This window comes from Bufo gargarizans, unplaced genomic scaffold, assembly GCF_014858855.1.
Source record: "Bufo gargarizans isolate SCDJY-AF-19 unplaced genomic scaffold, ASM1485885v1 original_scaffold_1523_pilon, whole genome shotgun sequence".
Taxonomy (NCBI): Eukaryota; Metazoa; Chordata; class Amphibia; order Anura; family Bufonidae; genus Bufo; species Bufo gargarizans.
This window is the reverse complement of record NW_025334395.1, coordinates 77,847-102,771: the sequence shown is the minus strand read 5'-3', so window position 1 is coordinate 102,771 and position 24,925 is coordinate 77,847. Positions and strand designations below refer to the sequence as shown.

Sequence of the window (24,925 nt, the reverse complement as noted above, 5' to 3'; positions counted from 1 at the left end):
AACCACCCTCTAATCCAGCAGTGGTGGTTGTGCTTGCACACTATAGGAAAGAATGCCAGCCTCTCTGGTGGCCGGGACCTGCTGCTGGACTGCAGTGTGGCCGTAACCATGGAAACTTTCTCTGCATAATAAATGCTACTTGCTGAAATGGCAAAACCCATTTGAGCACTGTGGCTGTGGGAGACAACTATGGGCACTGCCATTAGTCTGAGCGGCACTACTCTCACATTACAGGCCTCACCAGTGGGTCACACAAAACAAGAGCGCGGTCGGATTTGGCCTGCGGCCTTGCGTCTGAGGTGTAATATAAGGGGACACCAAACACAGAAAATGCAGAAAACATTAAACCGAGAACTATCCCAGCACGTCCTCTTTTCTCGTTTCCTGGTGTATCTCAGGTGGGCAGCCATGTCCCCAACTCCTTCCTACTGTCTTGTATATGGCTTTAACGGCCTCCATGCTGCGACCTAGGATGAAAAGATTGGGCCATGTCCCCCCCCCCCAGACGATTGGCTGCGGATTAACCCTGTGTGCTCTGCTGGATTTCTACAAGACTGTCTGGCTGCATCATTTTTCTCGGTTTAGTCTTCCACTGGCGGGACCAATGTATTTTATATGGGGGTCTCTCGACCCTCCCTGTCAGATATTTTGGTGAGGTTTGGGCATACTTTTATTTCTAGTTGGCCAATCCTCCCTCCTTGAGAACACAGGAGGAGCTGTTTGTCCAGTCATTCACTAATGAATGGCCTCCTTTACCGTATGCACAGAGTTGCTGGGGGAGTCGGCTGTGTTCTCTCATTTGCTGTGAAAATCCCCAAGGATCCCTTTAATAGTCTATAAGAGCTTCTTTATAAGTGAATATGGTTATTGAATCCTGTGATGTGAGGAAATCTCTTTAATACAGGCGCTGGTATCGCTGCTCTAAGAGCTGAGGACTGTAAAAATAGCATGTGTGGGTGTGTAGGAATTCTTCTAACATGACCTTCAGCTCTCTGTACACATCACTTGAAGCGGAGCTGATGCACTGCAAGAGTTCAGACGATTTAACTTTTTTGGCTTTCCATAATGCTAATTTTTTATTAATTTTTTTATCGCAGCAAGGGTGATATTACACTACCCCATCTTTGGGCAGTGCAGAAGCCGATGTAAGATAACACATCCATCAGTGCTCGTTTGCACTGGCCTGATTACGCAGACCGATGCATACTGAATGTTGGAGGAACGATTACTACCACAGTGGTTTCTCCCTCAGTCTGTTCTCTAGATTATGGGCAGCACATCTGTTGACTCGGGGTGATGTGCTGCTGATAATCGGGCATCCTTCATACTGATGAAAGAAGTCAATCGGCGAATAAACAAGCATTTGCTTCTTTATCTACTGCTTGATTTTATAAGCAGATTATCGGGAATGAGCATTCCTATTCCCAATGATTTGCCCAAAATTGTGCAGTGTAATAGGGTCATATAGGGGTTGTCTCACTTCAGCATTTATCATGTAGATAAAGTTAATACAAGGCACTTACTAATGTATTGTGATAATCCATGTTGCCTCCTTTGCAGGCTGGATTCATTTTTCCATCAGGACTATTTTTTTCCCCATGTATAACAGAGCAAAATGGAAGCATTGTTTATGGCCATAGACCTCATTAGGAGGGAGCAAACTAACTTGCCTCTTAACCTATTCGCTACCAGCACCGTACATGGCAGGCGCTCGCACGTGCAGTGGGCGTCATGGCCAGCAGATCTCTACTGTTTCATACAGCAGAGACCTGCGGCTAATTACCGTGACCAGCAATAATGCCAATCACGGTAATTAAAGGCTTTACATGCCTTGACTAAGTGAGGTCACGGCATCTAAATGTGCAAAAACCTAGAAGCTCATGCTTCTGTGCTTCCTACCGATGCCCCGTGTAGCCAAATGGGGCATGGGTACTTGCGCTGAACACCTTCAGCCTCGCTGCAATTCTTATAAATTTACTTTTAATGGTAAATATGAAATCCCTGAAAGAACAATGAAAAATTAAAAAGCATAATTTATAAGCTCATATTTATGGGCCACAAAATGATCACAAAAAAATAGATATAAAAGTTTAAATCACCCCACTTTCCATATAAATAAAAAATAAATGCCTAAACAACAATAAATATAAACCTCATGGGTATCGCCGCAACCGAAAACGCCAATATTTAAATGGAAAAAAAAAAATTCCAATACGGCGAATGGCATAACGGGGGGAAAAAAGGTCAAAATGGCTGATTTGTCTTTTTTTTTTTTTTCATTGCTATTCTTACCCCAAAAAATGTAATAAAATGTTATCAAAAAGTCACGCACGCTCCAAAATAATATCAATAAAAAGCACAGATTGTTCTGCAAAAAAATGAGCCCCTAAACAGCTCAGTAGACATAAGTAAAAAAAAATTATGGGGGTCAGAATATGGTGATTATTTCATTTTTTTTTTCAGTTTTAATTTATTTGTTACACTATTTAGACAGAAAAAAAACCTATACATATGGGGTATCGTTGTAATCGTACTGACCCAGAGAATGAAGGTCATGGGTCAGTTTTGCCGTAAACAAAACGCTGTGGGAACAAAACCCATAAAACGGAGGGATTGTGTTTGTTTTCCCATTCCACCCCATTTGGAATTTGTTTCTCGCTTCCCACTACATTTTATGCCATAATTAAAGGGATTCTGTCACCAGATTTAACCCTATTAAGCTAGCGGTCATTAGTGATGTGCTAATGTCAGCTAAACCTAACTAGCCTAATCCTACTTTTATCTATGCCCCCGTTACGCCAGAAATCTAACTTGTATAATATGCTAATTAGCTTCTGGGGGGGGGGGGGGGATTGTACCTGCTCCTAGGGGCTCCGTTCTCCCACCTTTGTCGCCTCCCTCCAAGTCCTGATTGACAGAGCAAGGCAGCCCTGTGCTCTGGTGAAATCTCGCGCCGTTCGGTATTCTGCGCAGGCTCTGTGAGTAAGCTGGCAGCCTGCGAGTTTTTCCCTCACCGCGCCGAATGCTGAACGGCGCGAGATTTCACCAGAGCATAGGGCTGGCAGACAGATGAGCGCTGCCTATAAATAGTCGGGAATAATCATAGGTAAAATCTGCTTGTACTTTCAGCTTCATTCACAGCATCCCAATTTCTATAATTCATATCTTCCCCCTGTACTGAACAGATTTATGCAATTCTGGTATTGTCTGAAAGCTTGGAATGTCCATATTTCTAGCTGGTACCAAATTAGAGAGATGAGCAGCTAAAGCAGGCCCCCCTCTCCCAGTAAGTCTGAAAGAGAATGAGGGACAGCTGGCTATTAAGAGGTTAAAAGAAATGCTTACTGATTTAATGTAATTTGCAGGGCTTGTCTCTGGTTAGCTGTATGTGAGAATACACACTGCTCTGGGAACTGTGGGAAGTTATCTGCGTTTTGATTGGTCCTGCTAGTTCATGTGAGGAGAGCAAGAGCTTATGGGAAGTGAGGGAAATACAGGATGGCCTCAAGGAAGGGCAAAGATCATCACAGGAAGAGCAGCAGAGGCTATCTTAGGAAGTTGCTGAAATAGAGGCACAAAGAAATATGGTTGCTAAGGGCTGAATACAGACATCAGAAAGGTAAATTAGCTGAAAAATGCATGAACATCTTCCCTTCAGCATCACATGTTAGGAATTTCATTTTTGGTAGTGAAATGGCAGTTACTTTAAAATGTGAAAATAAAGCCATGGTTAATTCAGGTGACTGAAGTCAATTTGTCATCTTGGTTTATTAGAGCTGAGACAGTGCATACAAAGAAAAAAAATATATGTTTTAAATCACCAAGCCTTAACTATAGGATGAAAATACTTGCTAGTACAGGCTTATTTCCAGCCTGTAATCTTGGAAATACTTAGGTTTTCGAGCCTTTCATTGTAAAGATGGAGCTGCTAGATCTCCTAAAATAGAAAGTCTGAATCCCATTACTGGTGCTACAGTGACCGAAACCATTGGCATCAATAGGGTGATATCTGAGTAGAGTCATCGGAGGCATATCCTCTGTCTTTGTGGCCTTTATCATTACAATAGTGCTGACTGCTCCATGTAATTGTGACAGCTTGTACTTACCATTTCCAGAAATTGCCGTATAGCATGTGGTACCTGCCTGGACCCTTTTCATATAATTATGTGGTATATTTCCTTGTGTATAGTATACTTACCTGTGTGCTTGTTGTTCACTGGAAGGAACAGTAGTTAGAGGGTTTTGCGGGATTGTGTACAACTCATCTAGTCTCATTCGGCGCAGTAAGTGAAGGACGCTTGCCAGCTTCGCTACCTGCGCCGAAAACTGGGCGGGGCGGCGCAGGCGTGAGATTTCCACAGCAGACAGGGCTGGCAAAAGGAGACCGCGCTGCCTGGCCTTGTCAATCAAGTGTAGCAGGGTGTGGCCAGAGGTGAGGGAACAAAGCCTCTAAGAGCAGGAGCAACGCCCCCTGTACCTAGAGGCTCAGTTTTTGTTTTTTTTTTAATATGCAAATGTCTCAATAATGACGGCACGCAGTGAGATGGCACTAATATAGTTATGTTCAGCTGCCATTAGTACAACCCTTTAAGTGAATATAGTTTGCCTAAATACAAACGTAGGCTGCGGTGCCGGCCTTATCCCATACCCGGCCTCTATGACTGTGCGCTGCGATCCACCACAATTAACCCCTCAGGTGCAGCACCTGAGGGCTTAATTGCGGTGGATCACAGCGCACAGAGGCTGGGTGCCGGTTATGGGATATGTCCGGCACCCGCAGCCTGCGTTTGTATTCAGGGATAAACTATATTCGTTGGTGGCACAGTGGCCCCAGCCCCTCCTCCTCCCTGCTATCAGTCCATTGGTGGCAGCGGCACAGGGGGGAGGGACTGCCGTCGTCTTCCCTGTGCTGCTGAGGTGAACATGGCGTGCGCTGAGAGCAGCGCGTGCCATGTTGGTTCAACTCGTGTGTCTGCTGGATGAAAGCCCTTTCTTCTTGGAGGCAGAGCAGCGGAGGGTCTAGGCGCAAATGGTGACAAGACTACAAAGTCTTGTCGCCATTTTGCACTTCAAAGTCGCATTAGCAACTATTTTGGTCGCCATCTGGAGCCCTATTTATGTGCTGTAGCTCTTGTGTATTACTGCAGATAATAGTTCAGAATCCGTGTGACAGATTCTCTTTAACATGGTTGCATTTCCAAGAAGAGGTGTAAGGCTTTCTCCTGGAAATCGGGGACCCTGATCTTCTTGATGTAGGCGATGCCTTTTGGACCTGCCAGGTAAATGTGGCTGTGTTCACAGTGCCGTGTCGTCTGGAATAGATTGGCACACACTACGTGTGACCTAGTGAAATCCTGCAGCACGGCTGGGAGCGAGCATTTCTAAAAATACCATTCCTAAACTCTGGCAAGAGTCAGCTGACACTTTTTGTTGTTTCTCCGTGCACCCCTCCCCCATGGCTTTTGCACTCTGTAATTTATGCCCCTTATCAAATCTTTAAAAACAACCTGTTTGCTCCACATATAGGCTATTCTCTCCATCAAGATAAACATTCATTCACTTTTTTTATTTTTTTGTTTAGGGATTATTCTCCCCCTAGTACATACAGCTAATTTTACTCGTAATAGACTGAAGTGTTAACGTTTTTACAGGTTCCCAGACTCGTTCCGTGTAAGTCATGGTTGACTATTACCAAGTGTTGGGAGTCCACAGGAATTCCTCTCCAGACGATCTTAAGAAATCGTGAGTACTATTTGTCCATTTCCAGTGGGTGGTTATGTAGAGGAGGGGGTTATTAGCATGCAGTTATTGGGTGAACTGTTGTCTACAGCCGACTGTTTTCCTCACACTCGGGGCTGTATTACATTGGCAGATTGTCTGCCAGATCATTGCTAGCAGATGTTCAAAGTAACGTTCATCGGGCAATCCAGATTTTGAAGTAGGCTTGAAAATAGTTTGCCGGCGGCAGATCGTGCTGTCTAATCACAATCTGCTGCTCACGAGCAAAGAGTCCTTATGCGGATGAGCAATTGGCATTGGTGATTGCTCCTCCCCATACTGTGGAGGAGATCGCTTCATGTAATAGCAGTGGTCTCCTTCACTGACAAGCAAGCGATTGCCAGGAAGGAACTCTTCCCTCCCGACAATTGTCTAGCTGACCTTTTTTATAGCCCTAATTTTACACTTGAGGGAGAAATGTATTAGGACTGCTGTATATGCCGGTCCACTAGCACCTTGTGACATATATCTGACTGTGCACCAGAACTGAAAGGGTGTCCTCCTAGGCGCCCTGCCAGCTTTTTTTTTTCAATGGGAAATGTGCCATTAAGTTATAGAGTGTGCAGTCTTCAACAGTTGGATATTCATCAATCCTTATTATTTTAACTCTTAAAAAATAATCATCCAAATGATTGAAAGACAACTAACCATTTTTTATTTATTGCAGGGTAAACTGCTTAAGTAGCTGTGTGCATTTTTTAAGGTGTTATCCAACAAATGTAACAAAAAAAAAAAATCCACTCATGCCTGGAGTACTTTCTACCCTTCCTGTGGGTGGGCAGCAGCTCTTTAGCCACCTGCATCTCTCACGGTTAGTGCTGGGCGAACTTCTGTTTTCAAGTTCGACGTACAGGATACCTAAGGATTCTGCTACCATAAGTTACGGTCCGTGATAACTGAATTCTTAGATAACCCGAACCTTGTACACCAAACTTGAAAACAGAAGTTCTCTCATCCCTACTCACGGTTTATTACTATTGTTATCCCCTTCCCCTCCTGCTTAGAAAAGAGTCCCTCACATGTAGCCCTAGATACATTTTGTGTGTGTAGTACCCCTTCCCAAATTACTTCTCAACTGTCTGGAAACAGAATGTATCTAAATACAGTAGTTGTATAAGAAGGAAATTGTGGGGGCATTTCGTACCATATGCATCTGAGATCATATTTGAGGGAGTATTTTCTATGCTGGAGAAGAGCTAACTGCAATAGACCCTGGGAGAAGCAGTTGCTTGATAAACTGCTGCCCACCCACAGAAGGGCGAGCAAGTCATCCAAATTATGTTCATAATGTGTAGGCTGTATCATCAAGTGCCCTTTGTGGCCCTGCATAGGGCTGTGTTAAAGGATCCTTACTTATGTATATTTTTTGTGTTTTCTATTTATGCAACCGGTAGGTACCGAAGATTAGCCCTTAAGTGGCATCCTGATAAAAATCCAGATAATAAAGAAGAAGCGGAGAGGAAATTTAAGGAACTTGCTGAGGCTTATGAAGTCTTATCAGATGGTAAAGCTTTTTGCCGTTTTTCTAATGTAGTCTGTATGAGCGCCTATTGCCCCTTCAGTAGCTATCGGCCAAACGCTGCTCTTCATCCTCTCCGCCCTGTACACCACCATTTCTATTGAGAACAAAGGCAAATGGGGATGTTGAATTTCTACACACCGGTTCCTTTTTTTACTCCAACATTGGCCAGTCATCAAATACACATTAGGTGGTTGGCTGGTCCTGCTCAAATCGGAACGGTCGGCCGACCTTAGTCTCATCTGTGTGACCACCTTTAAAGGGTGAACTACAGAGTTTTTGTTCATGAGAGTTTTTTCAAATGTGTCAGCTGGTTTCTAAAACCCATTCGCTAGCTCTTCTACTAGCTCAAGTCTCGTTTTGGGTTAACGCAAGTCATCGGCCCATCTAAGACCTCACCGATCAGCTGACGATTACACAGAAGCTTGTTTGTTGGCGGTAAACGGGGAACGTGCTGCTGACCTAATGTTAAGTGTTACAGGGAATGGACAATTGTAGTACTGCTCTTTCACCCCATACAGGTTAGATCAACCTGTGTAAAGGCGGTTTTAAACGAGCATTGATGGACTTTTTTTATTGGTGCTTGTTACAGCCCCTAATCATCCCATGTAAAGGGAAACTTCCAACAGAAAGTTAAAACTTGCAACAAAAAAAAAATCTTTTGTATTTAGGCTGTACTCTGCTGTTGAAAATTAAATACAGAATGTTGTCCTTCTGTAGCAGTCCCAGATAAGACCTCCTATATAGACAGGTAAAACCCATTGTCTAAAGGGTAATGTCCATCACAATAGTAGGTGTAGACTTTGATAAGTGACAACTCTCTTGTCCCATTGCCAGACTTAGTTGAAGATGCCCACAGAGTAGCATTGCTTAGAAGAGCGTAATGTGCTAATTGGGTCACTACCGAGGAGGGGCGCTCTGAGGTCACAGTGATGGCCTAACTGAGGGAGTTAAGAGTGGTTAAGAAGAAGTTAGAGCCAGGACAGGAAGTGGAATTTATGGAGTGATTTTATATTCACATATAAGTTAATATGTGACAACATTTTGATGGAAAAGTCCCTTTGTGTGTAAGAAGATCTTTTGTGGCCCGTCTTGTTCCAAAGGAGCAGATCAGTTGTCAATGTCTGGGAATTAGGATCTTTAACCCCTTAGTGACCACTCATATGCCTTTTTACGGCAGTCACTAAGGTGCCTTAGGCTGGGCAGCCACTTTTTAACGGCAGCCCAGTCTAAGCAGTGCACGGGTCCCGCGGGGATCCGACTCACATGAGCAGCAGGAGTGCTGATCCGGGCTGTTTAACACTTTACATGCCGCGGGCAATGGCGCCCGCCGCATGTAAAGTGCTGACAGAGGGAGCGGACTCCCTCTGTCTCCCATCAGCACCGCACAAATGCGATCGCGGGATGCCGATGTGTGTGTGTGTGTGTGTGTGTGTGGGCTGGCTGGGGTCTATGAAGGCCCCAAGCCTGCCTTGATTAGTTTCCAGCAGGCTGTGCCTCTCTGGCGCAGCCTGCTGGTTTATATCAGAATAGCACTGATTTCAAAATGCAATACCTTGTCCCTATAGTGCATTGCATTTTAAAATTAATCAGAATGTTGTCTGTTGTAGTCCTCTTGTGGGACTAAAGTGGTAAAAAAAGTGTTTTTTTATTTTTATTCAATAAAAAAAAATCCCATAAAAATGTTTGGTGTTGCTGCATCCGTAACCACCCAAACTACATAAAAATCCTGTAAATTATCCCCTTCGGTGAACGCTGTAAAAATACAGAATTGCTAATTTATTCTTAGTTGCCACCGAAAAAATGTAATCGCAAGCGATCAAAAAGCGTCATTTGCTCCAAAATTAGGCCAATGAAAAATACAAGTCGTCCTGCAAAACTCAAGCCCTAACACAACTCCATAAAAAGAAGGGGGGGGGGAGGGAAAGGTTTTGGGTCTTGGAAAGCGGCAATGCAAAAACATTTTTTTTTTTCTTTAAAAAAATAAAGGGGGGGGGGGGGGGTTATTGCGAAAGAGTAGTGAAACGGAAAAAGCACTATATATTTGGTATCACTGTAATCGTAGTGACCCAGAGAATAAAGATATTATGTTATTTATACCGAAAAATGAAAGCCGTAAAATTTATAACGTAAAAACGCAGTGGCAGTATTGCTGTTTTTCCCATCTCCCTCCCAGAAAGAGTTAATAAGTTGATCAGAAAGTTGTGTACCCCAAAATGGTGCTATTAAAACAAACTACAACTTGTCCCGCAAAAAACAAGCCCTCATAAAGCTATATAGACGAAAAATTTAAAAAGGAAGGAAAACACCTGGTCACTAAGGGGTTAACAGATCTTCTGAGATGCAAAGAAAATGTTCACGTTGTCCTCATTGTAGCATAGTTGGATAAAATTGGTATTGGGTCCTGTGTACCCAATAAATGATGACTCCAATCTTAAATGTTCTCGATTTATTAATACGAACAAGCTTACAAAGTTAAAATGGCAAAAACGTAAAGTTAATATGAGGCTGTAGAGCCTCGCTGTACCTCCTGAATCGTCACACGTTTATCGGCAGCCTTCTGCTCTGCACATGAGCCTACTCCCTGCAGGATCGAGTTTCCGATGCTGCTGTCTGTGCAATGTTCCTGTGCTACTGATTCCAATTTTCTTTTTTTTTTTTTTTATTTAAGCCAAGAAAAGAGATATCTATGACAAATTTGGAAAGGAAGGATTAACAAGCGGAGGTGGCGGTAAGTACTGTGTGCACTTTACTATGTTTTCTAGTATTACATTACAGTGACCAATTCAAAGGGGGTTATATTGCAGAAGTGATTATCTAAACATGTCTTATGTTTTATCTCATAGTGCCAAAACTGTAGAGCTGTGTTTGACTATTTTTGTGTTCAATTCTTTCTTTAGGTGGAAGCCATTATGACAATCCATTTGAGTTTGGCTTTACATTTAGAAGCCCAGATGATGTCTTCAGAGACTTCTTTGGAGGAAGAGACCCATTTTCCTTTGACTTTTTTGGTAATTTTTTTTTTTAATTTAATCTTTCAGTTAATGCTGGTCTTTCTTGTGCTGATGTTTCTTGTGCTTGAACTATAAAATTATGAATTGAGTCTTAGATTTTCTTAAAGGCTGAATTTACACCATTTTGCTGCATATTATTTTATTTTTTCTAGCAAAATAATGCTAAGTCTTCAAACGTTTTATTTATGGCACATGAGCGTGTCCGGATGCGTTGCGGCAAACCCGTGCGAGTAGGTACCCAATTGCTGTCAGTTTTGACTGCGATTGTGTTCAGTTTCTATCGCGCGGGTGCAATGCGTTTTGCACCCACGTGATAAAAACCTGAATGTGGTACCCAGACCCGAACTTCTTCACTGAAGTTCAGGTTTGGGTTCGGTGTTGTGTAGATGTAATTATTTTCCCTTATAACATGGTTATAAGGGAAAATAGCATTCTTTAATAAAAAAAAAAAGTAACTCGCCTCCTCCAATTGATCGCATAGCTGCCGGGTCTCCTGTTCTTTCTTCAGGACCTGTCAAAGGACCTGTGGTGATGTCACTGAGATCACATGGTCCATCACCATGGTGATGGACCATGTGATGTGACGTTACCACAGGTCCTTTAGCCGACAGCCAGCTCATGATTAAGGCCTAGTTCATACAAACGTATGGCTTTTATAGTTTTTTGCAGTCCATTTTTCACGGATCCGTTGTTTCTGTTCCGTTTTTTGTTCCATTTTTCCGTATGGCATATACAGTAATTACATAGAAAAAAATTGGGCTGGGCATAAGATTTTCAATAGATGGTTCAGCAAAAACTGAACAGATACGGAAGACATACGGATGCATTCTGTATTAAAGAATGCTAATATTTTCCCTTATAACCATGTTATAAGGGAAAATAATACAGTGAATAGACTCATCTTGGCAACCATGCATCCGCACTTGCTTGCGACTTTTCACTTCTATGGGGCCTGCGTTGCGTGATAAAAGCACTATATATAGCATGCTGTGATTTTCACGCAACGCATGAGTGAAAATCACTGCTCATGTGCACAGCCCCATACAAGTGAATGGATCAGGATTCAGTGCGGGTGCAATGCGTTAAACTCACGCGTTGCACCCGCACGGAAATCTCGCCCATGTGAACTCAGCCTTAGGATCAGTGATGTTTCTCCCCCACCCTAAATATTCCCTAGGAATAGCTTTTTCTGTTATAGACTCCAAGTAAATCGTATGTATGAAATGATTCAAAATAAAAAACACTTTTCTCGCCCATTTTCCTTGGGGGACACAGACCTTGGGTATAGCTCAGCTCCCTAGGAGGCGTGACACTAAGTAAAACTGTTAAGCCCCTCCTCCATCAGCTATACCCTCAGCCTGGAGATAGAGGCTACCAGTTTTAGCTTAGTGTCCAAGGAGGCAAGACACTCCCTGCTACTGCAGGGCTGTTTTCTCCTTGTTATTTTTACTTTTTCTTCTAATTTTGTTATTTTATTTTTTCCTAGGGATACCAGAGACGCATTAGACCTCTCTGCTCTCCCGGGGTTGAGCTGCGCCAGTGCCAACTTATCTGCACTGCTGCCTCCCCCACAGAAGCAATAGGAGGATCTGGGCAGCAATGGCTCCCCTACATCCCGCCAGCTAGGGGGTCGCCCGCACGCCAAGCCCCTCTTCCAGCTTCCTGCCACTGCGGTGCCAGTGGCTGAAGGGGCGACCCTGCTGGAAAGGACTGAGGGTGAAGACGTCGGACGGTGAGATGGCTATTCCAGCCCATACCCCGTCCCTATCTGCAGCATCTACCCCTCTGGGTAAGGGGGGCACCCGTGGTCGCTCATTCTGAGCGCTCATCTGCAGGACAATGCAGCACAGCAGCATCCTCAGCACCCCCACGCCGTTCCCCCCCCCCACGCTGCTATCTTTCCCCCCCCCCTCCCCCTCATTCGGGGCTGACTCCATTTTTCTCTTCTCTCTCTCCCCCTTCCCGCCGAGAACGGGGGGCGGGGCTTAGCGGTCCCGGCAGGGGGCGGTGCTTACGCGCGCGTCATTTTGGGGGCGGAGCTACGTTCTCCTTCACAGGAGACATTTCAAGCGCTGGATTGGGCGGAGCTTGTTCCCCGCGCTTTCTGCTGAGGTTTCCCGCGCTTCCTCACTCCTGACAGGAAGCTGGGACACGGTGGGGGACTCTAACCTCCTGTGTACATCGCTCGGCTTCTGTGGGCGCTCTCTGCTGCTCTCTGCTGCTCACTGCTGTTCACTGCTTCTCTGCTGCTGCTGATCTGGGCCATCTCCTGACGTTCTTCTGAGGCACTGGTAGGACAGTTAACCCTCTCCTAACCCTCCTGGTCATAGCTGCTATAACCCTTTGTGGTCTCTATATATTAGAGTACAACCACACTTCAGCATGTCAGATCCCACAGGTGCCCCCAAACCCTGGTACCATGCCTGTACCGCCTGTAAGGAACTTTTTCCGCGTGGGCAATCTGAGCCGCATTGCCTTGCATGTCAGGCCCCGGTGCAGGGCCCGCTTCCCGCTGCGCCCCCCGGTGCCTCTGAACCCCCTGACTGGGCTAGGTCTCTGTCTCAGGCGGTGGAAAGCCTTACACACGTAGTGGGCCGTCTCGTGGATAGACCGCCTCTCTCGCAGGCTGCCACAATCCCTGTCGCACCCGCTGGGACTACCGTTTCTGCCGCCCCCACTGGTTCCCTGCCTCCCAGCGAATCTTCCAGGGCCCGGCATACTCAGAAACGTTCAAGGGTTGAGCGCACATCTTCTCCAGATGCTTCGCTCTCTCCGCCATGCGTGCGAGCTCAGTCAAGTCTATCCTCTCAAATGGATACGCTTTCTGAGGGAGAACTGGCGGAATCGGACGTGGACATGGACTCAGAGCTTCCGTCCAAATTGGCGTCCGCGGTGGGGCATCTTGTCACTAGCATCCGTGATACCTTTCAGCTACACGATGACCCCCCCAGCTCTGAACAGGCCGGCGTGTCCTTTCTCCGCCCCAAACAGGCCTCCAAGGTTTTTCCCATACACGCTGATTTTTCTTCTGTGGTATCCAAGGCTTGGACTCGGCCTAACGTCCGCTTTATTACACCCAAAAAGCTGGACATTTGTTATCCCTTTCCAGCGGATTCTGTGACCACGTGGACATCCCCGCCTAAGGTTGATCCTCCCGTGGCTCGCCTGTCCAAAAGCACTACTATTCCTGTACAGGACGGATCTTCCCTCCAGTCTGTTGAGGACCGTCGTACGGAATCCCTCTCCAAGGCCATATTTACTGCCTCTGGTTCGGCCCTTAGACCGGTCTTTGCCTCCGCCTGGGTTGGCAAAGCGGTCTCTGAATGGGGTTGCAACTGGAACGGGAGTTAGGGTCGGACGTCCCTGTTCAGGACCTCCGTTCCTTAGCCCAACTAATTGTTCAGGCCGGAAAATTCGTCTGTGAGGCCTCCCTTGATGCGGGTGCCCTCATTGCCCGTTCCTCTGCCCTGGCAGTTTGTCAGGAGGGAACTCTGGCTGAAGGTTTGGGCGGCGGACGCCGCTTCCAAACGCTCTTTGGCCGGCCTACCATTCACGGGTTCCCGCCTGTTCGGAACCCGTCTGGACGAACTTATATCAGAGGCCACGGGTGGGAAGAGTACTCACCTCCCCCAGTCCAGGCCAATGGGCGCCCCCCGTGGTCGCGCTGGTTCGTCCCGTTTTCGGTCCTTTCGCAAGCCCACCGGGTCTAGACCCGCGGCCAGTTCTTCTTCCTCTGGCCCAGCCCAGGATAGACGCAAGAAGCCTTTTTTTCGGATGCAACCTACCTGGCGCAAGTCCCAGCCTGCACGGGCTCCCACAGGCCAGCAGCCCTCTGCCTGAAGGTGCGCCCCCACCCACCCGGGTGGGGGGCCGCCTTCTCCTATTCAGGAACGTATGGCGGGCCCACATCTCAGACGCATGGGCGCTCGAGATTGTATCTTGCGGATACAAAATCGAATTTGCGTCCATTCCGCCAGACCGTTTCTTCCGATCCCGTCCTCCGTGAGATCCCGTACGAGTGGCCGCCTTCTTCGCGGCCATTCACTCTCTAATGGACAAGGGTGTCGTCGCCCCCGTGCCTCCGACGGAAAGGTTCAGGGGGTTCTACTCGAACCTCTTTGTGGTTCCCAAGAAGGAAGGCTCAGTGCGTCCGATCTTGGACCTAAAACGCCTGAACCGTTTTCTCTGACTGCAGAGATTCCGGATGGAGTCTCTCAGGTCCGCAGTGGCCTCCCTGGAAAGAGGGGATTTCATGGCCTCAATCGACATTCAGGATGCATACCTCCACGTTCCGGTTGCTCCATGTCATCACCGCTTCCTGCGCTTCGCGGTGGGGGACGATCACTTCCAATTCGTCGCCCTTCCCTTTGGTCTGGCGACGGCTCCTCGAGTGTTCACCAAGGTCCTGGCCCCTGTCTTGGCCCTTCTACGTTCAAGAAGTGTTTTTCTTCTCCCATACTTGGACGACATCCTGGTCAAGGCACCCTCCTTCTCTCAGACATCCCGCAGTGTGGAACTCACTCTGGAGACCCTGACGCGGTTCGGTTGGATTATCAACCACCCCAAATCTTCCCTTACCCCCTCCAGACGGCTGATCTTCCTGGGGATGCTCCTGGATACAGAGTTGGCGGAGGTCCGCCTTCCGTCGGACAAGCGTCTGGCCCTTCGCGGGTCGGTTCGCAGTCTCCTCCGTCATCACCGCCCTTCCCTTTCGAAGCGGTGCCGTTCGCACAATTCCGATCCCGCACCTTTCAGAGGGCAATTCTGTCGGCCTGGGACAAATCACCGAGGAGTCTGGACAGGACCTTTCTTCTGCCTCCCCTGGCTCGGGCTTCCCTCGGCTGGTGGTTGCATATCCCTCTAAGGGGGAAGTCCTTCCTTCCACTGAACTGGCTGGTGATTACCACAGATGCCAGCTTACGGGGGTGGGGGGGGGTTTTTCCCTCCCCGGTCCGTCCAGGGCGTTTGGTCTCTATCGGAGTCCAGACTTCCAATCAATATTCTGGAACTGAGGGCGATTCTTCTGTCCCTCAGACACTGGACCCATCTGCTGAGGGGCCACCCTGTTCGGATCCAATCGGACAATGCCACGGCTGTGGCATACATAAACCATCAGGGAGGCACTCGCAGCGCTGCAGCAATGCAAGAGGTGACCCTCATTCTCCTCTGGGCGGAGACGCACGTGCCGGCCTTATCTGCGATTTACATCCCGGGGGTGGACAACTGGGCGGCGGATTTCCTCAGCCGGTCCACCATCGACCCGGGAGAATGGTCCCTGCACCCAGAGGTGTTCGAAGCCCTTTGTCTTCGCTGGGGTCGCCCCGACGTGGACCTCATGGCCTCCAAATTCAACCACAAGGTCCCCCTATACCTGGCCAGGGCACGGGACCCGAAGGCATACGGCGCCGACGCGCTCGTCCTTCCGTGGCGCGAATTCTCCCTTCTGTACGTCTTTCCTCCTTTTCCCCTCCTGCCACGGGTTCTTCGGAGGATCGCGGCAGAGGGCGTCCCCGCGATTCTAATCGCCCCGGATTGGCCCCGCCGGTCTTGGTACGCCGACCTAATGTTGCTGTTGGCAGACGCACCGTGGCCACTGCCCTCCAGGGAAGACCTTCTCTCTCAGGGGACCGATCTTCCACGAGCATTTAGGCTCGCTACGTTTGACGGCGTGGCTATTGAGACCGCCGTCTTAACGCGACGGGGTTTCTCCGCGGACGTAGTCCGCACCATGATCCGGGCTCGTAAGCCCGTATCCTCTAGGATCTGCTATCGGGTTTGGAGGTCCTATCTGGGGTTCTGTGAGTCCCGGAGCATCCCACCTCTCCGGTTTTCTCTTCCCACAATCCTGTCCTTCCTCCAGTCGGGTCTGGACCTGGGGCTGTGCCTCAGTTCTCTGAAGGGTCAGATTTCGGCGCTGTCTATTCTTCTCCAGCGTCCCCTGGCCCCTCTAGGGCCAATTAAGACCTTTTACAAGGGGTGGCTCACTCTGTTCCGCCGTACCGCCCTCCAGTTCCTTCCTGGGACCTGAATGTGGTGCTCTCGGCGCTCCAATCAGCCCCCTTCGAGCCTTTACGGGAGGTCTCCCTTCGCCTTCTGTCCTGCAAGGTCATCTTTCTTGTGGCCGTCACGTCTCTCCGACGGGTGTCGGAGTTAGCGGCTCTTTCTTGCTCCGAGCCTTTCCTGATCTTCCACCAGGATAAGGTTGTGCTTCGGCCTGTCCCGACTTTCCTGCCAAAGGTGGTCTCCGCCTTTCACATCAATGAGGACATCGTCCTTCCGTCGCTCTGTCCCTCTCCTTCCCACCCCAGAGAACGGGAACTGCACCGTCTGGATGTGGTCAGGGCGTTGAGGATTTACTTGGAGGTCACCGGGTCCTTTCGGCGCACGGACTCCCTGTTTGTGGTTCCGGAGGGTTCGCGCAAAGGGTTGGCGGTCTCCAAGGTGGCTATTGCCCGTTTCATTAAGCTGGCGGTGTCTGAGGCTTATCGAGCCAAGGGCAGACCTCCGCCTTTCGGCGTCACTGCTCATTCCACCAGAGCAGTCGGAGCTTCCTGGGCGCAGAGGCATCGGGCCTCGGCTGAACAGTTGTGCAAAGCAGCCACTTGGTCCTCTCTGCACACTTTCAAAAAGTTCTATAGGGTGCATACGCATGCATCAGCGGATGCTGCTTTGGGCCGCCTGGTTTTGCAGGCAGCGGTTTCCTGATGCTCTGGTGGTGGTCCGCCTTGGGTTTGTGGTCCCTCCCTTCTTGGACTGCTCTTGAACGTCCCAAGGTCTGTGTCCCCCAAGGAAAATGGGCGAGAAAAGGAGATTTTTGTATAACTTACCAGTTAAATCTCTTTCTCGCTCTTCCTTGGGGGACACAGCACCCACCCTTCTGTGTTTGGTTACAGGGTTATGGTCTGGCGCCCCGTTGGGTTGCTGGCTGGTTGTTTCCGTTATTGGTTGTTATCCTTTCACTACTTGGACACAGCAACTGGTAGCCTCTATCTCCAGGCTGAGGGTATAGCTGATGGAGGAGGGGCTTAACAGTTTTACTTAGTGTCACGCCTCCTAGGGAGCTGAGCTATACCCAAGGTCTGTGTCCCCCAAGGAAGAGCGAGAAAGAGATTTAACTGGTAAGTTATACAAAAATCTCCTTTTTCCAACCATGCAATGAATTTCAAGCATATATAAACCTTCAATATGCTGAAAAAATACTGCTTTGTAACGAAATCTCTTCTCTGAATGAAGGGACCCTACTGATCAGCAGCTCTTTCACAAGCCCTCCTGCTTGGTCGTTGTGGGCTTATCACTGTGATTGGGAATGGGAGAACTTCTTTACCGTTTATGGACATGTGATTTATATTTTAACTTTGCAGGATATTGTTTAACATGTGTAATTCACATTTTAAAGGGTGTTCATTTTTTTTTTTTTTTTTTTTTTTGTGGCACAGTGACAGGTAGCCTAAAAAAACGTATTTTCCCAACCACCCTCTGATCAAGCTCCACTGCTACATCTTCCTTCCCAGACATCAGCTGTGCCATAATATTTTGGTTTCAGTGCTGAGGTCCCATATAGTGTTGCAGCCAATAACCAGCCTCAGTGGTCTTCTGCTGTATACTGCTGAGGCCAGTGATAGTCTTCAGCAGTATATGGGTTGTTACCGCTACAGCCAGAACAATAAATCACAAGAGGAAAAATGCTGAATAAGCAAGAGCTCTGGAAGGTAAAATTAGATTATTTTAATTTTTTTCAAATACGCTGACACCATGCTACAAAAATCTTTGCAAACCCTTCAAATACAGATCCAAATTTACTGGTGACTCAATGCGGAATGGTCGATGTATGGTCATGTCTCATGTTTACAGCCATTCATTTATCAAGCTGCTGTAAAGCAGAACTGGCTTAGTTGCCTATAGCAACCAATCCGATTCCACCTTAGATTTTCCAAAGGAGCTCTGAAAAATGAAAAGGGGAATCTGATTGGTTGCTGTGGGCAACTAAACCAGTTCTACTTTACACCAGTTTGATAAATCTCCCCCATTTGTTTCTTGTTACAGAAGACCCTTTTGAAGACTTCTTTGGTAACAGAAGAGGCCCCAGGGGAAACCGTAGGCCTCAAGGTCCTTTCTTCTCAGCTTTTGGTGGTTTTCCTAGTTTTAGTCCAGTTGGTCCAGGCTTTTCACCATTCGATTCAGGTATTTGATATTGAAAAATAACTTTATTTATATATATTTTTTTGTGCATAGAACTTTTACACACAATGCATATTAAAAGTATACATGGACAATCTTTATTCAGCCACACTGAGGGAGATTTAGCAAGGCTGGCATAAAGGAAAACTGGCTTAGTTGCTCCTAGCAACCATTCAGTTTCCATCTTTCATTTTCCAAAGACGCTCTGAAAATGAAAGGTGAAATCTGATTGGTTGTTGTGCAGTAACTAAGCCAGTCTTCCTTTTACACCAGTTTTGTGTTTTGATTGATTGCTGTATAGTTAGACTGAATCTGCAAAGAAAGAAGTATTGTGTACTGCGGTCTGCATGAATTGGGAGCTTTTTCTGCAAAGCTGTTTGACAGGCACTCTTCATAATACTCGCCATAACTACCATGCATGTTTCCGCCTGCTCTTGCCTGTACCACAGAAGAGACCATTAGAAAGATTGTCCTGAACATAATTTATCTCTGTACATTCAACAAACTTTTCATAAATCAATAGTGCAGGTGACTATAAGAAACTTTGTAATATATCTTAATAGAGAAGTCTGTCTAGCAGCTTATTAGTTCCCATCTCTTCCCACTTCAGGGACGACTTTGGGCAGCTTGTAATCAGATCCTTCAGTGAGCAGACAGCAGTGTCGTCTCAAGATGGGCATACCAGAAATTATTTTTATTTTTTTGGTCAGAAGATCTATTACAAAGTTTGAAAATTTTAACTGCGTCATCTCACTTAAGCAAATGGCATTTATCATGTTGAGAAAGTTAATACAAGGCACTTACTAATGTATTGTGATTGTCCAAATTACCTTGTTTGCTGGCTTGATGCATTTTTCAATCTAGCAGTGGTGGTTGTGTTTGCATGGCGGCCTCTTTGGTGGCTGGGACCACGGGAGTGTGCAAATGCCAGCACTTTTTCCTACAGTGTGCAAACACGACCACCACTGTTGGATTGCAGGGTGGTCATAACCATGGAAACAAGCAGTGTATAAATTTTATGGGAAAATTTAAGTCAAGCTACCCCTTTAAGTATATAATATAGTTAGTGGCCTGCACCTTTTTTTTTTATTTTTTTATATTTTTTTATATAAATCTTTAGCATATGGGGTTGTAACCTAAATACTCTAAGGACAGTGACATGTGTTTACTATTGTTCAAATATGTAAAATTTCAATATGCATATTAGGCTACTTTCACATTAGCGTTCAGGGCTCTGCTTGTGAGTTCAGTTTGAAGGCTCTCACAAGTGGCCCCGAACGGTTCCGTCCAGCCCTAATGCATTCTGAGTGGATGCGGATCTGCTCAGAATGCATCAGTCTGGCAGCGTCGGGTGTCCGCCTGGCCGTGCGGAGGCAAACGGATCCGTCCAGACTTACAATATAAGTCAATGGGGACGGATCCGTTTGAAGTTGACACAATATGGCTACATTTTCAAACGGATCCGTCCCCCATTGACTTTCAATGTAAAGTCTGGACGGATCCGTCTGAGCTACTTTCCCACTTTTTTCTAAAATATAATGCAGACGGATCCGTTCTGAACGGATCCCATCGTCTGCATTAAATGAACGGATCCGTCTGTGCAGACCCCAGACGGATCCGCTCTGAACGCAAATTTGAAAGTAGCCTTATCTGTACAAGCACAGGAATCAAGCACAGGCTCTTTTGAACCCAAAAATACCTATAGTTTCTCAGTTGACTTAGGTTTCACTTTTTCAAGCAGAAGGTTTTAGCCTCTGGGAAAAAAATGCTGGTCTCTGGAAGTTAAAACATGTTAGGTGGGTTCTTCTGCAGCGCATGATATGATAGAGAGAAGTGGGGCTCTGCGATAGTTGTGTGGATGCGATTTTTTTTTTTTTTTTTTTTTTTTTTTTTTTTTTTTTTTTCACGCATTGTTGCTAGGTGACGATTGAGATGGGGCCCTGATCTTTATTTTCCCTTCTAACATTGTGATAAGGGAAAATGGCATTCTCAATACAGAATGCTTAGTAAAATGTGGATTGAGGGATTAAGAAAATTAAAATAACTCACCTTCTCCTCTTGATCGCGTAGTTGCCGATATCTTCTTACGTCTTTAATCATGAGCTGCCGGCTAAAGGACCTGTGGTGACGTCAATCACATGGTCCATCACCGTGGTGATGGACCATGTGATGAGCTCGGTGACGTCACCACAGGTCCTGAAGAAAGAGCAGAGACCGGCAGCTATGGAGGAGGTGAGTGGTGGTGTTTTTTTTTTAACCCTCTATTGACCACCTACTAAGCATTCTGTATTAAAAAATGCTATTCTTTTCCCTTATAACGATGTTATAAGGGAAAATAATAAAATCTACAGAACACCTAACCCAAACTTCAATGAAGAAGTTCGGGTCTGGGTACCACATTCAGTTTTTTTATCACACGCGTGCAAAAAGCTTTGCACTCGCGCAGAAAAAACTGAACCACACAACGCAATCACAGTCAAAACTGACTAAAATTGTGTGCTCACTCACACGATTTCCCCGCCACACACCCGCATCCTATCCGGCCCCAATCCGTAACACCCGTGTGAAAGAGGCCTAAGGCCTCTTGCACACAAACAATACAGATTAGGTCCGGATGCGTTCAGGAAAACTCGCACCATTTCGCAAGCAATTTCAGTTTTGTCTGATTGCGTTCAGTGGTTCGTGGTGTGTGTTTGTTTTTTTTTGTTTTTTTTTTTTTGCGTGGGTGAAATTCGCATTGATGCGTTTTTCACGCGCGTGATAAACTCTTTACAAACGACATCTCATAGCAACCATCAGTGAAAAACACAGAATATAGAACATGCCGCTTTTCACGCAAAGCACAAGTGAAAAACAACTCATGTACACAGACCCATTGAAATGAATGGGTTCGGATTCTGTGCGGGCGCAATGTGCAGTAAACTTGCTCATGTGAAAGGGGCCTAAGGCCTCTTTCACACTTGCGTTGTCCGGATCCGGCGTGTAATCCACTTGCCGGAATTACACGCCGGATCCGGGAAAACGCAAGTGTACTGAAAGCATTTGAAGACGGATCCGTCTTCAAAATGCTTTCAGTGTTACTATGGCAGCCAGGACGCTATTAAAGTCCTGGTTGCCATAGTAGTAGTGGGGAGCGGGGGAGCAGTATCCTTACCGCCCGTGCGGCTCCCGGGGCGCTCCAGAATGACGTCAGAGCGCCCCATGCGCATGGATGACGTGTCCATGCGATCACGTGATCCATGCGCTTGGGGCGCCCTGACGTCACTCTGGAGCGCCCCGGGAGCCGCACGGATGGTAAGTATGCTGCTCCCCGCTCCCCGCTACACTTTACCATGGCTGCCAGGACTTTAGCGTCCCAGCAGCCATGGTAACCATTCAGAAAAAGCTAAACGTCGGATCCGGCAATGCGCCGAAACGACGTTTAGCTTAAGGCCGGATCCGGCTCAATGCCATTTCAATGGGCATTCATTCCGGATCCGGCTTTGCGGCAAGTGTTCCGGATTTTTGGCCGGAGCAAAAAGCGCAGCATGCTGCGCTATTTGCTGCGGCCAAAAAACGTTCCGTTCCGGAACAGGAAGACATCCTGATGCATCCTGAAGGACGGACTGTCCATTCAGAATGCATTAGGAAAATCCTGATCAGTATTCTTCCGGCATAGAGCCCCGACGACGGAACTCTATGCCGGAAGACTATAACGCAGGTGTGAAAGAGCCCTAAATCATGCCAGGATGCCTTAGAGACAGATTCCCTGTTACTCTGTTCACATACAATGATTAGCAACAATCTATACACCCATATATATAGAGAAACCTGCCAATCCTCCTGCATGATAATCAGGACTAATTGTCTCTTCTAGGAGTCCTGGCATAATGTACTACTGCTTTTTATTTCAAAAACTCACTTGGATTTTAGTAATTAAACAGATACAGTGAAAGACAGAATAATTGCATATGAAGCTTCGCGAAGCCACAGAAACAGGTCAGCTTCTGAAAAAGGAAGTGCCTGACATATTTATTTAAAGTGGTTGTCCAGCTTTCGGTCAGATCCCACCCTATATTGTAGCTGTGTAGGGAAACCCACTTATTTGCTGCCTGCCACTTGGCTCTGGCTCCTCCGATCCATCCCTGCATTTGCTCTGCTGAGATCCCTCCTTGTGCGTTTTGGGAATGGATGGGGGTCATGTGTGCCCCTGCAGCCAGTGACTGGCAACACTAGTGATCTGTCCCCCAAGCAGAATGTGACCCAGTGACATGATGTATGGGGAGACATATTGCTGCAGCAAGACATTGGCTGAAGTGGGCTCTTGGTCCCTGTCAAACAGGACTGGCAGAGCTGGAACCCAGCAGCGGGGAGCAGGTAAGGCTGCTTTCAAACTAGCGTTTTCCCTTTCCGCTATTGAGATCTGTCTTAGGATCTCAATAGCGGAGGGAAACGCTTCCGTTTTGTCCCCATTCATTGTCATTGAACTGAAGGGAACGGAATGCATTGCGTTCCCGTGACTCACACAAGCACAACAAGCAGCATTTTTGAGTGCGTCTTGGGATACGGAGCAAGACACAAAAGAAAACGGATCCGCCCCCCATTGACTTACAGTGGTTTTATAGACGGATCCATAATTGCTATGTTAAAGATAATACAACCGGATTTGGTCATAACTGATGCAGACGGTTGTATTATCATGAGGTAAGCGTTTTTGCTAATCCATGATGGGTCCAGCAAAAAACGCTGGTGTGAAAGTAGACTAAGGCTACTTTCACACTTGCTGCAGTGTCATCTTGCAAGCAGTTCTGTCGTCGGAACTGCCGCCGGATCCGCCGATCTGGATGTGACTGAAAGCATTTGTTAGAGGCATCCGGATGAGTATCTCACAAATGCATTGCAAGAACGGATCTGTCTCTCCGCTTGTCATGTGAACAGACCGATCCGTCTTGTATCTTTCCCCCCCCCCACATTTTTACTGGTCTGCGCAGGCTGGAAGGACGGATTTGGCATTTTTAATGCCGGATCCAGCACTAATACATTCCTATGGGAAAAAATGCCGGATCCGGCATTCAGGCAAGTCTTCAGTATTTTTGGCCGGAGATAAAACCGTAGCATGCTACGGTTTTATCTTTTTGCCTGATCAGTTAAAATGACTGAACTGAAGACATCCTGAATGCATTACTCTCCATTCAGAATGCATGGGGATATGACGGATCTGTTCTTTTCCTGAAAAGAACCCCTGTGACGGAACTCTATGCCGGAAAAAAAAAACTCTAGTGTGAAAGTACCTTAAGTATGCTTCTCTCTGCAGGTATGGTGATGTAACATAATAAATAAGGTTGAAAAAAAAGTCATTTGTCCATCCAGTTCGGCCTGTTGTCCTGCAAGTTTATCCAGAGGAAGGCAAAAAAAAAAAAACTGAGGAAGCCAATTTTCCCTACTTACTTTAGGGGAATAAAAAAATTCCTTCCCGACTCAATCATAATAACTCCCTGGATCAACGACTCCTCTCTAGTAGCTATAGCATGTAATATTATTACACTCCAGAAATACATCCAGGCCCCTCTTGAATTCCTTTATTGTACTGACCACCTCCTCAGGCAGAGAGTTCCATAGTCTCACTGCTCTTACCGTAAAGAATCCTCTACTATGTTTATGTACAAACCTTCTTTCCTCCAAATGCAGAGGATGTGGTGGGGTCTGAGCAAAAGGTCTGTAATAGTGGACAACCCCATTAAAGGGAACCTGTCACCTGGATTTTGTGTATAGCGCTGAGGACATGGGTTGCTAGATGGCCGCTAGCACATCCGCAATACCCAGTCCCCATAGCTCTGTGTGCTTTTTGTAAAAAAATAAAATAAAAGATTTTGTGTGTATGTATGTGTGTGTGTATATATATATATATATATATATATATATATATATATATATTTTAACCTGAGATGAATTAATTTGCATATCTATCAAATTGTTATGGGGGACTGGATATTGCGGATGTGCTAGCGGCCATCTAGCAACCCATGTCCTCAGCTCTATACACAAAATCCCGGTGACAGGTTCCCTTTAAGTATGATGACGAAAAGTCCATGTATCACACTGGGGTCAGTAGATGCTGTATAGGATATCAAAGGCTGCACCCTTATATTTTAGTCATGGCAAGTTTTTAAAGTCTAATACATCCTTAGACGTGAAAGGGTTAAAAATCTCACATTAGAAACTTTCTGTATTCTGTAAAGTTCATTAAGGTAATATATATTATTTTTTTTTAAATCATTAAAAACAGGTTTTACTTCATCCTTTGGTCCCCTGGGGCATGGTGGTTTTACTTCCTTCTCCTCTTCATCTTTCGGGGGTTCTGGAATGGGCAACTTCAAATCTGTATCTACTTCAACCAAAATGATAAATGGCAGGAAAATTACGACTAAGAGGTACGTTTCCGCTCTAATCTATTGCT

The 24,925-nt window shown here is 46.5% G+C and overlaps 1 protein-coding gene across 1 annotated transcript in view; it reads left to right on the top strand.

Moving 5' to 3' along the window:
• Positions 1-24,925, top strand: part of LOC122923371 (dnaJ homolog subfamily B member 6-like) — a 106,428-nt gene that overhangs the window by 21,658 nt on the left and 59,845 nt on the right. The window contains exons 2-7 of the mRNA XM_044274161.1: positions 5,652-5,742; positions 7,173-7,282; positions 9,969-10,028; positions 10,198-10,308; positions 18,355-18,492; positions 24,755-24,899. Coding sequence (XP_044130096.1) covers positions 5,678-5,742; positions 7,173-7,282; positions 9,969-10,028; positions 10,198-10,308; positions 18,355-18,492; positions 24,755-24,899 — 629 coding nt within the window. The 5' untranslated portion in view covers positions 5,652-5,677. The remainder of the gene's footprint in view (positions 1-5,651; positions 5,743-7,172; positions 7,283-9,968; positions 10,029-10,197; positions 10,309-18,354; positions 18,493-24,754; positions 24,900-24,925) is intronic.